The sequence below is a fragment of the Vigna radiata genome, chromosome 3, assembly GCF_000741045.1.
Source record: "Vigna radiata var. radiata cultivar VC1973A chromosome 3, Vradiata_ver6, whole genome shotgun sequence".
In the NCBI taxonomy this organism is placed as follows: Eukaryota; Viridiplantae; Streptophyta; class Magnoliopsida; order Fabales; family Fabaceae; genus Vigna; species Vigna radiata.
Window position 1 is genome coordinate 11,610,434 of NC_028353.1, and position 12,226 is coordinate 11,622,659.

The 12,226-nt window shown below is 30.8% G+C and overlaps 1 protein-coding gene across 2 annotated transcripts; it reads left to right on the top strand.

The window, feature by feature from the left end:
- The first annotated feature begins 7,878 nt into the window (after window positions 1–7,878).
- LOC106757317 (mitochondrial substrate carrier family protein E) lies at window positions 7,879–12,226 on the top strand. 2 transcript variants are annotated; one of them, XM_014639958.2, is made up of 9 exons: window positions 7,879–8,028; window positions 8,775–8,890; window positions 9,024–9,081; window positions 9,483–9,632; window positions 9,935–10,145; window positions 10,340–10,385; window positions 11,327–11,447; window positions 11,535–11,607; window positions 11,797–12,226. In XM_014639958.2, the coding sequence occupies exons 1-9, from the start codon at window positions 7,959–7,961 to the stop codon at window positions 12,023–12,025; spliced, it is 1,074 nt and encodes a 357-aa protein (XP_014495444.1). In that variant the 5' UTR covers window positions 7,879–7,958; the 3' UTR covers window positions 12,026–12,226. The 2 variants fall into 2 exon arrangements, with proteins under 2 accessions (XP_014495444.1, XP_022635173.1); XM_022779452.1 differs by having other exon boundaries at window positions 7,933–8,006.

Sequence of the window (12,226 nt, forward strand, 5' to 3'; positions counted from 1 at the left end):
CTCATATATGTATGGATGTTGCGTTATGTATCACATGCCCCACGCACATTTCTATTCCCCGTAGGTTTATTACTGCTTTACTAGGAAAAGTAAATACTAGCAAAAATAAACGCTGTAAAATTGCAATTTAGTTAAATATATATATATATATATATATTTCCCAAAAGAGAGAAAAATGTTCATTCTTAACTTTTTGAAAAAAAATCTTTGAGAATATGTCATGGGTAATTCTTATTCATGCATAAAACATTAAAAGTAATGAAAAAGAGAATGCGTGACACATTTTTATAAAGTACATTTTTTTATTCTGGCTATCATAAAATTAACTTTTGTTGTATGACTATATTTATGTCTAATTTATTTTCGTGTAGGTAAAGTTTTATTACATGTGATAATGTTACTAATAGAAATTTAAAAACAAGTATATTATTTTTTAAAGATTTTTGGGTGAAGTTTTGTCTTTAAAAAATATTTTTAAAGGATTAATCACTCATTGTATAAAATACTTTCCTTTTTTCTTAACTCTTAAAAAAAGAAAAATTAATATCTTCAATACTTCTTAATGTTTATAGATAACATTAATATAAACAATAATTATTAAATTCTCCAGATATCAAAACAATGATCATAAATCTAATCCATTGAAGAAATCCAATGTAACAGTACATTGGGGTATATTCAGAAACTAGAACAGAGAAAAGTCACAGTAACAAATAAAAGAAATGCACTGTATTAACAGAAGTAAAACAAGAAGACAACTGTAATTGCAATTGCTAAAAAAACAGAAATGTAGTTCAATTTTGACTTTACAAACCAATCCTCAAACCAAAATTGATACATCAGCAAGACCAATTTGTTCCCTAAGATATTTGAACCTTTTAGCTTTCAAAGGTTTTGTTAAAGTGTCAGCAAGTTGGACTCCTGACCTGCAATGATGAACATCTAATTTTTCACTTGAAACCTGTTCACGGATGAAGTGAAATCTGGTTTCATTATATTTGTTTCTCTCGTGAGATGCTGGATGTTTAGCAAGATTAATTATATATTTGTTTTCTATCAATAGCTTCAATATGCACACTGTAAGTATGAGTCTAAGTATCATTATAGAAATAAAAAAAAGTAAAAGATCATGTAATTAGGTTCAGATTTTATTGGTGTTTTTATCTTCCCGAGTAAACCTTCTCCCACATTGCGTTACAAAAGTACCTCAAAACTTTCCATAATGTTGGGATATTGTGTAAAGTTGATATTCTCTTCATGAGGACTTTTCTCAAGTTTAAATCCTACTTCAGGTGTATTTGCAGAGTACTCTGTTGCATACCAAACCTTTTCAACAAATCTTTTGCATACTTGGTTATGCATTGCCATCCCATGTAAAGTTTTCTTGAATTCAATTCCCAAGAAATAGCTCAGACTTCCCAAATCACTTGTTTCAAACTCCTGCATAAGTTCACACTTGCAATCAGCCATTAGACTTTCACAACTGCCCATGATTAGAAGATCGTCTACATACAAGAAAATGATAATATTCTCAACTCTGTTGCTGTTCTCACAAATTTTAACATAAAGACCATGCTCGGACATAAATCTGACAAAGCCAATTTTGTCGAGAAACCCATCAATGCGCTTTTTCCACGCTCTTGGTGCTTGCTTAAGGCCATATGAGCCCTTCTTCAGCCTGCACATTTTCCGTTCTTTCCCTTTTGATTGCTGCTTTTTCCCTTTTCCACCACTCTAGCTTGGAAAGCTTGTTCATGATTTTGCCTTCTCTCATTCATCGGATAATCATGCGCCTCAAAAGAATGTTGTAAAGCTTCTAACTCAATCTCCTCCACATCTTTCGTTTCTTCAATTACGACTACCACGTGATCAAACCTTTTGTGGCAATGTTCTCAGAATTTTATCAACTACTTGTTTATCAGAGATTGTGTCCATGCAGACCCTCGTTGCATTCACGTGTTCCTGAATTTTATCAAAGTAATCAACAATTGTTTCTTTTTCGTCCATGCTGAAACACTCAAATTGTCTCCTGAAGGTCTGCAACTTGAGCTTTTTGTTCTTGTCTCCTTCTCCATATGTTTTCTACAAAATTTCCCAGCACTTTTGCTGTTGCAGCTCTGTAGATTTTATAGAATATCTTTGATCCAACACATCTGTATATGAGAAATATTTAAATATAGCCTTGTTGTCTAACTTTTGAAGATTCATGTAATGTTTCTTGACTTCTTCTGTAACTTTACATCCTAGGTCTTCAATTCCACCCAATACTACATCCGCTACATCTTGAAACACAAAAACAACCAAAATCTTTATCTTCAAATCATCAAACACTGGGTGTGCACCTTGAATAATGCTTCCATTCGCAGCCATCTTGAATCTGTAAATTCAAGAACTCCAACAATCTTGATACCTTCAAAACACTTCTTTGGTATTTCCAAACACAAAGGCTACGTACACAGCTGACAACAGGATCAGAGACTCTCACTTTTCTCACAGGATGGACCTAGCTCTAGATACCATGAAAAAATTCAATCTAACAATACATTGGTGCATACTCAAAAACGAAGAATAGAGAAAAAAACAGACTTTTCACAGTAACAAATATGAAGAAAATGCACTGCATTAATGTGTATTTCTGAACATTTGCAAGACCACGATATTTAAATAATGGAAAATGATATTTTGACACCAATTTTTGACATCATTTTACAAAGAATATAACAGAAAAAAAAGACACCAAAACAACTGTAACTGCAATTACTAAAACAGAAAAAATAGAAACATAGTTCAATTTTGGTTTTACAAACCAACATCCATAACTCATTAAATGTGATCCCGACAAATCATGAAATTTTTGCTTATAATATGATAAAATTGTTTGCTTTTGCATTAAAATTATTAAATAAATAATATTTTTATTATATATTTATTAAGTAAATGGAATGAATTTATTGATACTCGTAAACCTATAACCCATTTAAACTTTAATTGATACATAAAATAAAACTCACCTTAAAGCAATAAGATAATAAATCTCATAAAAATATATCCAATCAAACTTTAATTAGATACATAAATTAAAACTCATTGTAGGTCGATAACTCAATGAATCTCATGACAATATAATATTATGTAATTATGTAAAACCTTACACCCCTAATTTTTTTATAATTAATAATATGACTAAACACCTAGTTTTTTTTATAAGGTTTAATTATTCATTTACTTTTTTATAGTTTTATATAATCTCTCGTTTTAGTCTTCTTCTCTTTTTATTTACAGTTTTAATTATCTTTAAGTCTCTATACTCTGTTTTTTATGAAAAGCTTTTATACTCTAAATTAACAGCGATTAATACAGTCGACTATCATTTAATGTTTGGTCAACATATTTAAAAATACGACCTTTAGACAATTATGTTAAACATTAACAAAATTTCAAAACAATAACAGACTTAATTGAATACAACATGCATGCAATCAACTATATAGCAATGTTATTCATAGTTTTGAAAAACTTTATCTTTGAAAAATCTCACAGCACACTTGAAAATAGTTCGTGCAAAGACACGAGTTTTAATCGACTCACCCCATAATGAAATCGGTTTAAAATTGTTGTTTTGCCACACAATTAAAGTTTAACGTAAGTGTTTGTGGTTTTCCTTTTCCAAAAACAAGTGTCATGCATTCACATATAAAATCACATATGTAACACAGAAAAATGCAATGAACAATACAATAACAACACGATCATGTTCTCATATATGCTCAAATAGATTCAACACATTGATCATAAGCATATAATATGTAAACATAGAACATGTAACAAAAAACACACATGTGTTGTTAATTATGCGTTGTCATCATCAAAAACTCAAATATTATTGAAATTGTGGGTTCAGCTAAACATGTGTTCCCTCTATCAACAATCTCAACATCACATTAAGAAAATGATGTTCATAACTGAAAGAACTTTGAAACACGAAAAGTTAAATGTGCCAAAGATCCTTATCGGTTAAAAGACTACTAACTCCTATAATAATTATGATACAATAGAATATTGACACATTAGTCACATTGATAATATTTAAAACACTTATACATGGAAGGCTCGTCATGCATAATCATTTAATGATCTTACATAGAATATCAATGTTTTTCGCATGTGCACATGCCTCAAGCTTATAAGTTTTAAATCATAGAATGTCTTTTAAAGTAGTTAGAAATATTCAAGGAACATTTAACTAACTTTAACCAACAAAAGAATACTATTTTAATTGATGGTGTACTTTGGGTCATCAAAATCATTAAGCAAATAAGATAATTTTAAAGTTATCAAATAGTTGACATTATACATATTTATTAAATCTCAAACAACCTTCAAAGACAACATCACCAACCGCCAAATACACACTTTAAAAAAAAATTGTGCACCAAGATCTACGAAATTCCACCTTGGATTAAAACTTCTTACTTTTGAAATTAAAAAATCCAAGTTTAGTTAGCCCAAAACATTGCATGAACTTGCTCCTATAAATGTCTATGAACAAACTTTAAGTTATCCAACAATTTTCTTCTCATGATCAAACTTGACCTAAATAAGGATAAAGAAGTGTTTGTTATGGATAGAGAAGAAGAAAAAAAAATACAATCAGCAAAAAAAAAACAAAGAAGCAAAAATCAATAAAAAGTTCAAAGGAAAATTCACAAGAGACAAGTTAAAAGAACTAAAATGAAAAATAAAGAACCTTCTAATTTTGTAAAACTATTAAATCATAAAATATTAATCTATTCTATGGAATAATTTGTAACCCAACAGACTCTTAGGAACACATGTTGGGTGATTTAGGCATTGAAAAGGAGACACTAGAAGTTTCTAACCATTTCAAAGTGTAATAACTAATTCACATGATTTTTCCTTTTTTCATGCACCACAGGTGTTTTTTAAAAGCGCAATTATGAGTTATTTTCATAAACACATGAACTACCATTTGTTTTTTCCTAATTTGAGAACCACCCACGTGCATAAGTTGATTAGTAGTCAACTTAGTTCTAAATATAAGATTAGTTGGGATAATATTTAGTTTAACTAGTCTTTGTGTCTATATTTGGGATTCTAGTTGTGATAAACACTTGTTAGGTGTCTCTTCATATTCTTATATAAAGAAGTCAAAACCCCTCTTATATGTCACTTTTTAAAAATATATGAAATTACTTTTTTGAGAGATATCTTCTCTTATTTTAATTATTATCGTGTAAAGTTATTCAAATGAAAACTCCTCGTACCACTTATTCTTTCGAAATAATCTTGAGAGAAATGTATTCTTATTACACTCCTTTCCTAAGTCTAAATTTGTATTTTCTCGTTGTGACAATGCCATGTAATTTGAACTCATGGTTGACAAAATTAGTATTCCAACTAACTATAAACTCGTCAATTGTGAAAGTGTAGTATGTTATGCGTCATCTTTAATCTCGACAACAACAACCTCCTTATGAAAAATGTTCCATTAAGAATCAAACTCTTAACCTTAACTTTGATACCAATTATTTGATTGAACTTTTATCACTGCATTAAAAGTTATAATTGATAATAAGACCACAACTATTTTTATATAAAAGTGTAGCAACCCAAGTCTAATAATTAAATTATGTTTTGACCTACCTAACACACATCGTAAAACAATTGACACACCCATACAACAAACATTATATCACATTAAAAATATTTTTAATGTTCTAAATCCTTTCATACATTTCAAAATTTGCTTCATGATCGGTTGATGATCCTTCTGAGGCTTGCTCAAATATTTTCTCACCAAACAAAACTTTTGAACAATATCTGTTGGATTTATCAATTACCACTAAGTGAAAAGTTATACTTAACCGTCAAAGTATAATTATTCCCACAAGAGCAAAAACTATAATTAATAATTTCTAGAGTAAAACTAAATACAAATGGACCTCAACCACTCATGACTAAAACAATCCAAGCATTATTTTGACGAGTGTTACTCCCTCTACCACTCCATCTTTTCTCTCCACCTCCTCAATTTTTTTCTAAATTCCAATCTTACCCTTTTTCCTTTTACCTTTACCTATTTTACTTTTTATCTTTTAAAATCCTAATTCCCTTTCACTTTCACTCTTTTTCTCAAAGACAAGCCCCTACCCCCCACCTTGACTTTCACTATCCCTCTTTCTTTTCAATTTTCACATCCGTTAACTATTGACTTTGAAAGATGTCCTACAACTGGAGGTGGAATATAAATTCCTCTGAAGGAAAAACAAGTGTCTCTTTGCCTATACATGAATAATCATAACATTGTTTTTTCATTTTATTGTAAAGGCAGTCACATCAACCATTTCTACATTAAGTTTGTGTAAGGATTCGTGTGTAAAATTAACTTTTGCATTAGAGAGAGAATTATTTCATTAAAATATCTTCAAATTTCCTTTGCTATAGTATCATGAATATATAGTGCAAGAAAATTGAATCATTTATTACACTTAAAGACGTGTTAGGTTCATGTTTCCATTGCTTCTATCTTAAACAATGGAGTCATGTAAGATGCCATCGATGTGGTAAAATGTCATTGATGTCACCAAATGCCAAAATCATAACAGTGACCACTTACCTTGATTTTACGTAACTTCTACAGTTGCACATTTATTTTTGAAATCAAAATCACAAGCTTAAAGCAATGTTTTAAAAGATACACCATTACACAAACTTTTATATTGAAAAAATGAAGGTCTACATTGATACACCTAAAATACAACAAAATCATCATTAACATATGAAGAAGTCATTCGATCTTAAGAGGTCTTTTTAAGAAGAAAGACACCTACACATACTTTTGTTTCAACGAACGTGGAAATTGAAAAGAAGGAGAGAAAGTGAAAGTAGATTAGGGTTTTAAAAAATAAAAAGTAAAATAGGTAAAGATAAAACTAAAAAGAATAAGATTGGAATTTAAAAAAAATTAAGAAGGTGGAGGAGAAGATGGGATGGTGGAGAGAGTAACACCCTCTTTTGACACACAACCACTCTTAATTAAGATTCAGTATTATTTAAAACAATTACTAAAATCTTGAATCCTAAACCTCAATTAAAAATATTTATAAATCATTTAATTTTTATTTTTTAATGATAATAAAATAAGTATATTACATGTCTTGTAGATATTAAAACTATAAAAATTAAAAATATATGGGATGTGTGGCAATAAAAATGCACGAATAGAAATTTGGATACGCAACCTATGAAATATCAAAATATTCTTCACATACATTTTGACAGCTGGTTTTTATTGGTTGGCTTACATTCAAAATATCAATAATTTTTAAAGGATTTATTCACAACATAATATATTTTTAATAATTTAAAAATTAATAAGGATTGTGCAAAAAATTTATTTTACACAGAGAAACTCCGAAGTTTTTCATTCTGATAAAATAATTTCCTAATTCATATAAGAATTTTTTGATTTATATCCGCTCATTGTTAAAATGAATATACTAATAAATTACAATTACAATTACAATTATCTTAAAACATTAAAATTTCTGGGTATATTTTAAAAATTCAGCATATATACATAAAAAATTCGTTAGGGATTTCAAATTTAATAAATTGTTACATCATCATCCTAAAAAAGGAGATAATAAAGGCATATAGGGTCTGTTTTGTTAAACATAATAAATAATAAATTACAGTACTGCTATTTTAAAATACATGTAAATCATAATTGCTAATTTATCTTTTCTAAGAAAATAAATTAGTTTAAATTATAAAATCTTTTATTTAAATATAAGAGGTTATTACTTAATTTCCAAGGGCATATTTGTGAAACTTCTCTCATTTTTGTTAATTTTACTTTTTCACTTTGAGCATTTCTGAACCTGTTCTCTTGACTAAAACCCTTTAAAAACCCTAGAGAAGAAAGTTACTTGTCTATGGCGGTTCAGAGGATCACTTCCAACGAAGCACAAGCTTCGAAGAAGGTTTCGCATGACCATTTCTTTTGTAAGCAGTTGATTCTATCGATAACCGTATTAGTATGCATGATAGGTTTAAGTTTAATAAATGAAGGAATCAACTAGTTGTTTTGAAAACCGATGGTACAAGTTTCCCTTAGGATTAGGACAAATTCCTACTTCTTTGACGCTGAAGAGATGTTCTTTGCAATTTAATCAAAGTGATGTAATGTTATGAAATGAACCAAAAGTTCATGAATGTGTTTGATTTTCTCCCGATCTCACAAATGTAATATAAATTTGTTGAATATGTTTGTTTGAGTCTGGAGTCGTGGCTTATTGGTTTTAACCTTAGGTTTTTGGTTTACTTGATGCGGATTTGAGATTATTGAATTGAAATTTCTGTGTGTTCCAATATTATAGCACATAATCTTGCTTTTAAATAGTTAATAGAATGATTGACACGATTACATTAGGTCAAAACTAATGAATGCAGATTTTGAAGTTCACACTAATATGATATTTCTAGACTGAGCAATTCAACTGTGTTACATAATAATGTGAGTTTTGGTTGGCAGAGGCGCAACCTTAAGAGCAAACTGAGCCTTGGCTTGGGACCCACATCTGATTTTGTTGCATTAGACATTTTTTATCGTCTAATCCCCCTTTTCATTTTCTCATTCATCTCTCCCCAACAGAGTTTACCTGTGGCTGGAGAATAATCTGTGTGTGGGATCGTTTATTCTGTTTTAACTATTTTAGAGCTACTTTTCTAACCTTATGATATTGTTGAAGTATGGAGAGAGTTTGTGTGGGGAGCTGTTGCTGGTGCCTTTGGAGAAGGAATGATGCATCCAGTGGATACCATTAAAACCCGACTACAAAGTCAAGCTATTCTAAATGGACTTCAGGTACGATGGCAGCCTATAGATGAATTAGACAGTATTGTCGACATGTTTAAAAAGTTATGAATAGGCTGCTGTTCATATATAGCTCCATCATCTAAAGTTTTTCTCCTTCTTTGGAACATCATTCCTCCGATAGAACCAGAAAAACATATTGCAGATGGTGCGATATGTCTGGCAGGTTGATGGACTAAAAGGTATGCTATTTTGATCATTTAATATTATTATTCCTGCCATGGATAGTTTTTATGCTTTTTAATAATGAATTTTCCTTATGTTTAATGGCATTTCATGCGTGTTTGAGTTAACTTTTTTGCTTTCAGAACTTAATCAAAACTTTTAAGAGAGTGCTATTGACCTGAAAGCCTATTTGGCTGCAAAACGATGAAAATCAAGCAGGCATTTTGATAGATGAGCATTGACTTCAACTCTGAATTTTTTGCTATTTAAGTTTACTTGTGATCTAAGTAGTCTTCCTCACCTAGTGGTATAAGACTTTGTTGTTGTTGTTGTAAACTTATTCTTGAATCTAGTAACATATATGCTTTTGACTATGAACTTAGAACTTTGTCCCTTGTGATTAATTAAAACTCTGTAGGCTTTTACAGGGGTGCAATACCTGGTATTACTGGATCTCTTGCGACTGGTGCAACATATTTTGGTGTCATAGAGTCCACAAAAAAGTGGATTGAGGATTCACATCCTAGTCTTAGGGGCCACTGGGCGAATTTCATTGCTGGAGCTGTTGGTAAGCAGATTTGAGCCAAGTAATAGTAAATTAGTAATACTTTTGTATCTTTTAGTAATCTGATTTTGAGAAGTTATACATATTGTTATTCTTTATAAAAGTGGATGCTCCCCCGGTTAACTTCTAAGGAAGATCATTTTTGAGTTACGCTCTTTTGAAAAAGTAACTTTTAGATGCACTATCATTATTATCATCCTGGTGTTATATTTTATTCTTGTGCCAAATTTGAAGGTTTTGTGAGTATGAGACCTGTAACCATTTCAGTGGGATCAAACTTTCCTTGTTTTTCTCTCTATTTTCAGGAGACACTCTAGGTTCCTTTGTGTATGTTCCATGTGAAGTGATAAAACAACGGATGCAGGTTCAAGGCACAGTTACGTCTTGGAGTTCGGTTGCTGTGAAAAATGGCAACGCAATTAAGCCTGGCGCACAGATATATGGTTATTATACAGGGATGATCCATGCAGGCTTCTCAATATGGAAAACACAGGGCTTAAAAGGTTTATATGCAGGGTATACACTAAAAAAATACTAGTTTTCTTTTGGCTCTATGGTATTGTTTAAATGTCACATTTTTAAAATGCAAGCGGTCAATGAATCTATATCTTATAACGAGTCAATTTTTAAATTAATTCTAAACACATTTTTTGTTTAGGTCCCATAATTTCATTCATGATTTCGATTCCTTATATTTCTTGTTTCTGCAGATATTTATCTACGCTGGCAAGGGATGTTCCGTTTGCTGGCCTAATGGTATTATATGTAACCCACACAATTTCACTGCTTATGCTCTTTCTATAATTTGCTATATTTTTTGGGGTATATGGAAATATTTTATTTAGTCTATTTATTTTTATTAAAAGTCCTTTCCTATTTGATCAAGGCATCTTCTTTTTGTGTACTTTTGGTTACACATCGAATTGGCTATAAAATCATAAATTTAAGGAAGGACACTTGTATTATTGAACATAAAGAGTTGACATATTGAACACATGTTGTATATTCTAATATCAACTATGTTATTCATAGAGCTGAACAGGGAAGGCGATCTTTTCTTATCCATATCAAAACCTTTTATGTTGATACACTTTCCTTTTTTGGATCTGATTTCTTAGTTCAACTGCCACACCTGGTATTTTTATAAATTAACAATTATGTTATGTAAATCTTTAAGACATTGTACTTGAAAAACCAGGGAGATCTTTTGCAGCAATTTCTGGAACTAAATACACATTTTTCTTCCTGTTTACTTGGAATATAAAAGAAATAATAAAAAAATGAATTGAAAATTAAAGAATTATTTTATTGATGTCAATCACACAAATTACATTCTCATCATTCTCTATTTGTAATATCCAAAACATTTAAAAAGTGAAATAAGAATATGCTGAAATACATGGGAAGATTTTGAAGATATATTTTCCTAATTACTATGAAGAGAGAATATTATTTATCCTAATAATCTGCTATTTCCAACACAATATGTAAAGTCCGAGCTTTATAATAGTGCGCAAACTCTTTAAACAATGTATAAATTGAAAGAGATTGTTTGCATTTTCAGTGGCAATTGGAATGACACTTGAATATTAATGACCTATTGGTGATCAGCTCGGTCCTGATTTCAGTAAATAGACTCACTACTCACAACCATCATATCTTGTCTGTTATATGAAATTGCTGTTATCATTGTATAGGTCATGTTCTATGAAGGTTTGAAAGACGTTAAAGAATATGTAGAGCAAAGAGGGATGTCTAGCCCAAATTTGCGTGTTAACCATTCATTCGAGGGACTGGTTTTAGGAGGATTAGCGGGTGGTATGTGCAGTGCTCTGCTTTAAATGTTAAGTGCTGCAGTGTTCTTTGTCTTCCATAAAACTCAGTATGTTCAGTATAATTCAACAGGTCTCAGCGCATATCTTACTACTCCTTTGGACGTTGTGAAAACAAGACTGCAAGTGCAAGGTTCAACTTTGAGGTATCATTTCCTTTAGTAAATATTAGACAGGTTATGGTATGCACATTGTGTGCCTGCCACCAGAATACTAGTCATATTTCTTTATTGATAGTCACAAACAGGGTTTTGTCAGTTGAGTGAGCCAAGTGGTAATATTTTTTATTATTTAAGCTAACTTTATGATAATTTTGCTTTCTAACATTGTCTTAGGTATACTGGTTGGTTGGATGCAATTTGCAGTATATGGGCCGCAGAAGGCATGAAGGGAATTTTTAGGGGTGGTATCCCCAGGATTGCGTGGTACATTCCGGCTTCAGCACTAACATTCATGGCTGTGGAATTTCTCAGAGATCATTTTAATGAAAGAGTGCCCAATGATAACTCACGAGATGTTAGCAGATTATCAGTAGACAAGAAATCACTGCAGGAGGTTGCTTAGAAGATTCTCATCGAATCACGCTTTACTTCCCATCCAGATTTTTACGAAGAGGGGAGGTTGTATATCAAAATTTGACATGTTCAAATAAGTCATAATTAGATCCCCATTATTGTGAACATACGCAATTGCAAAGAAATCACATTCAAAATGCAATCGTAAACTTGTTCAAATTTGTGGTGGCCAATTTGTGCCAGTTCAATA

What these genes read in the sequence shown, in the direction of transcription:
- LOC106757317 (XM_014639958.2), top strand. Translation starts at nt 7,959, where the DNA reads ATGGCGGTTCAGAGGATCACTTCCAACGAAGCACAAGCTTCGAAGAAG. An exon ending in TTCCGTTTGCTGGCCTAATG is followed by an intron (nt 10,386 to 11,326) that starts GTATTATATGTA and finishes ATCATTGTATAG; the next exon opens with GTCATGTTCTATGAAGGTTT. An exon ending in GTGCAAGGTTCAACTTTGAG is followed by an intron (nt 11,608 to 11,796) that starts GTATCATTTCCT and finishes ACATTGTCTTAG; the next exon opens with GTATACTGGTTGGTTGGATG.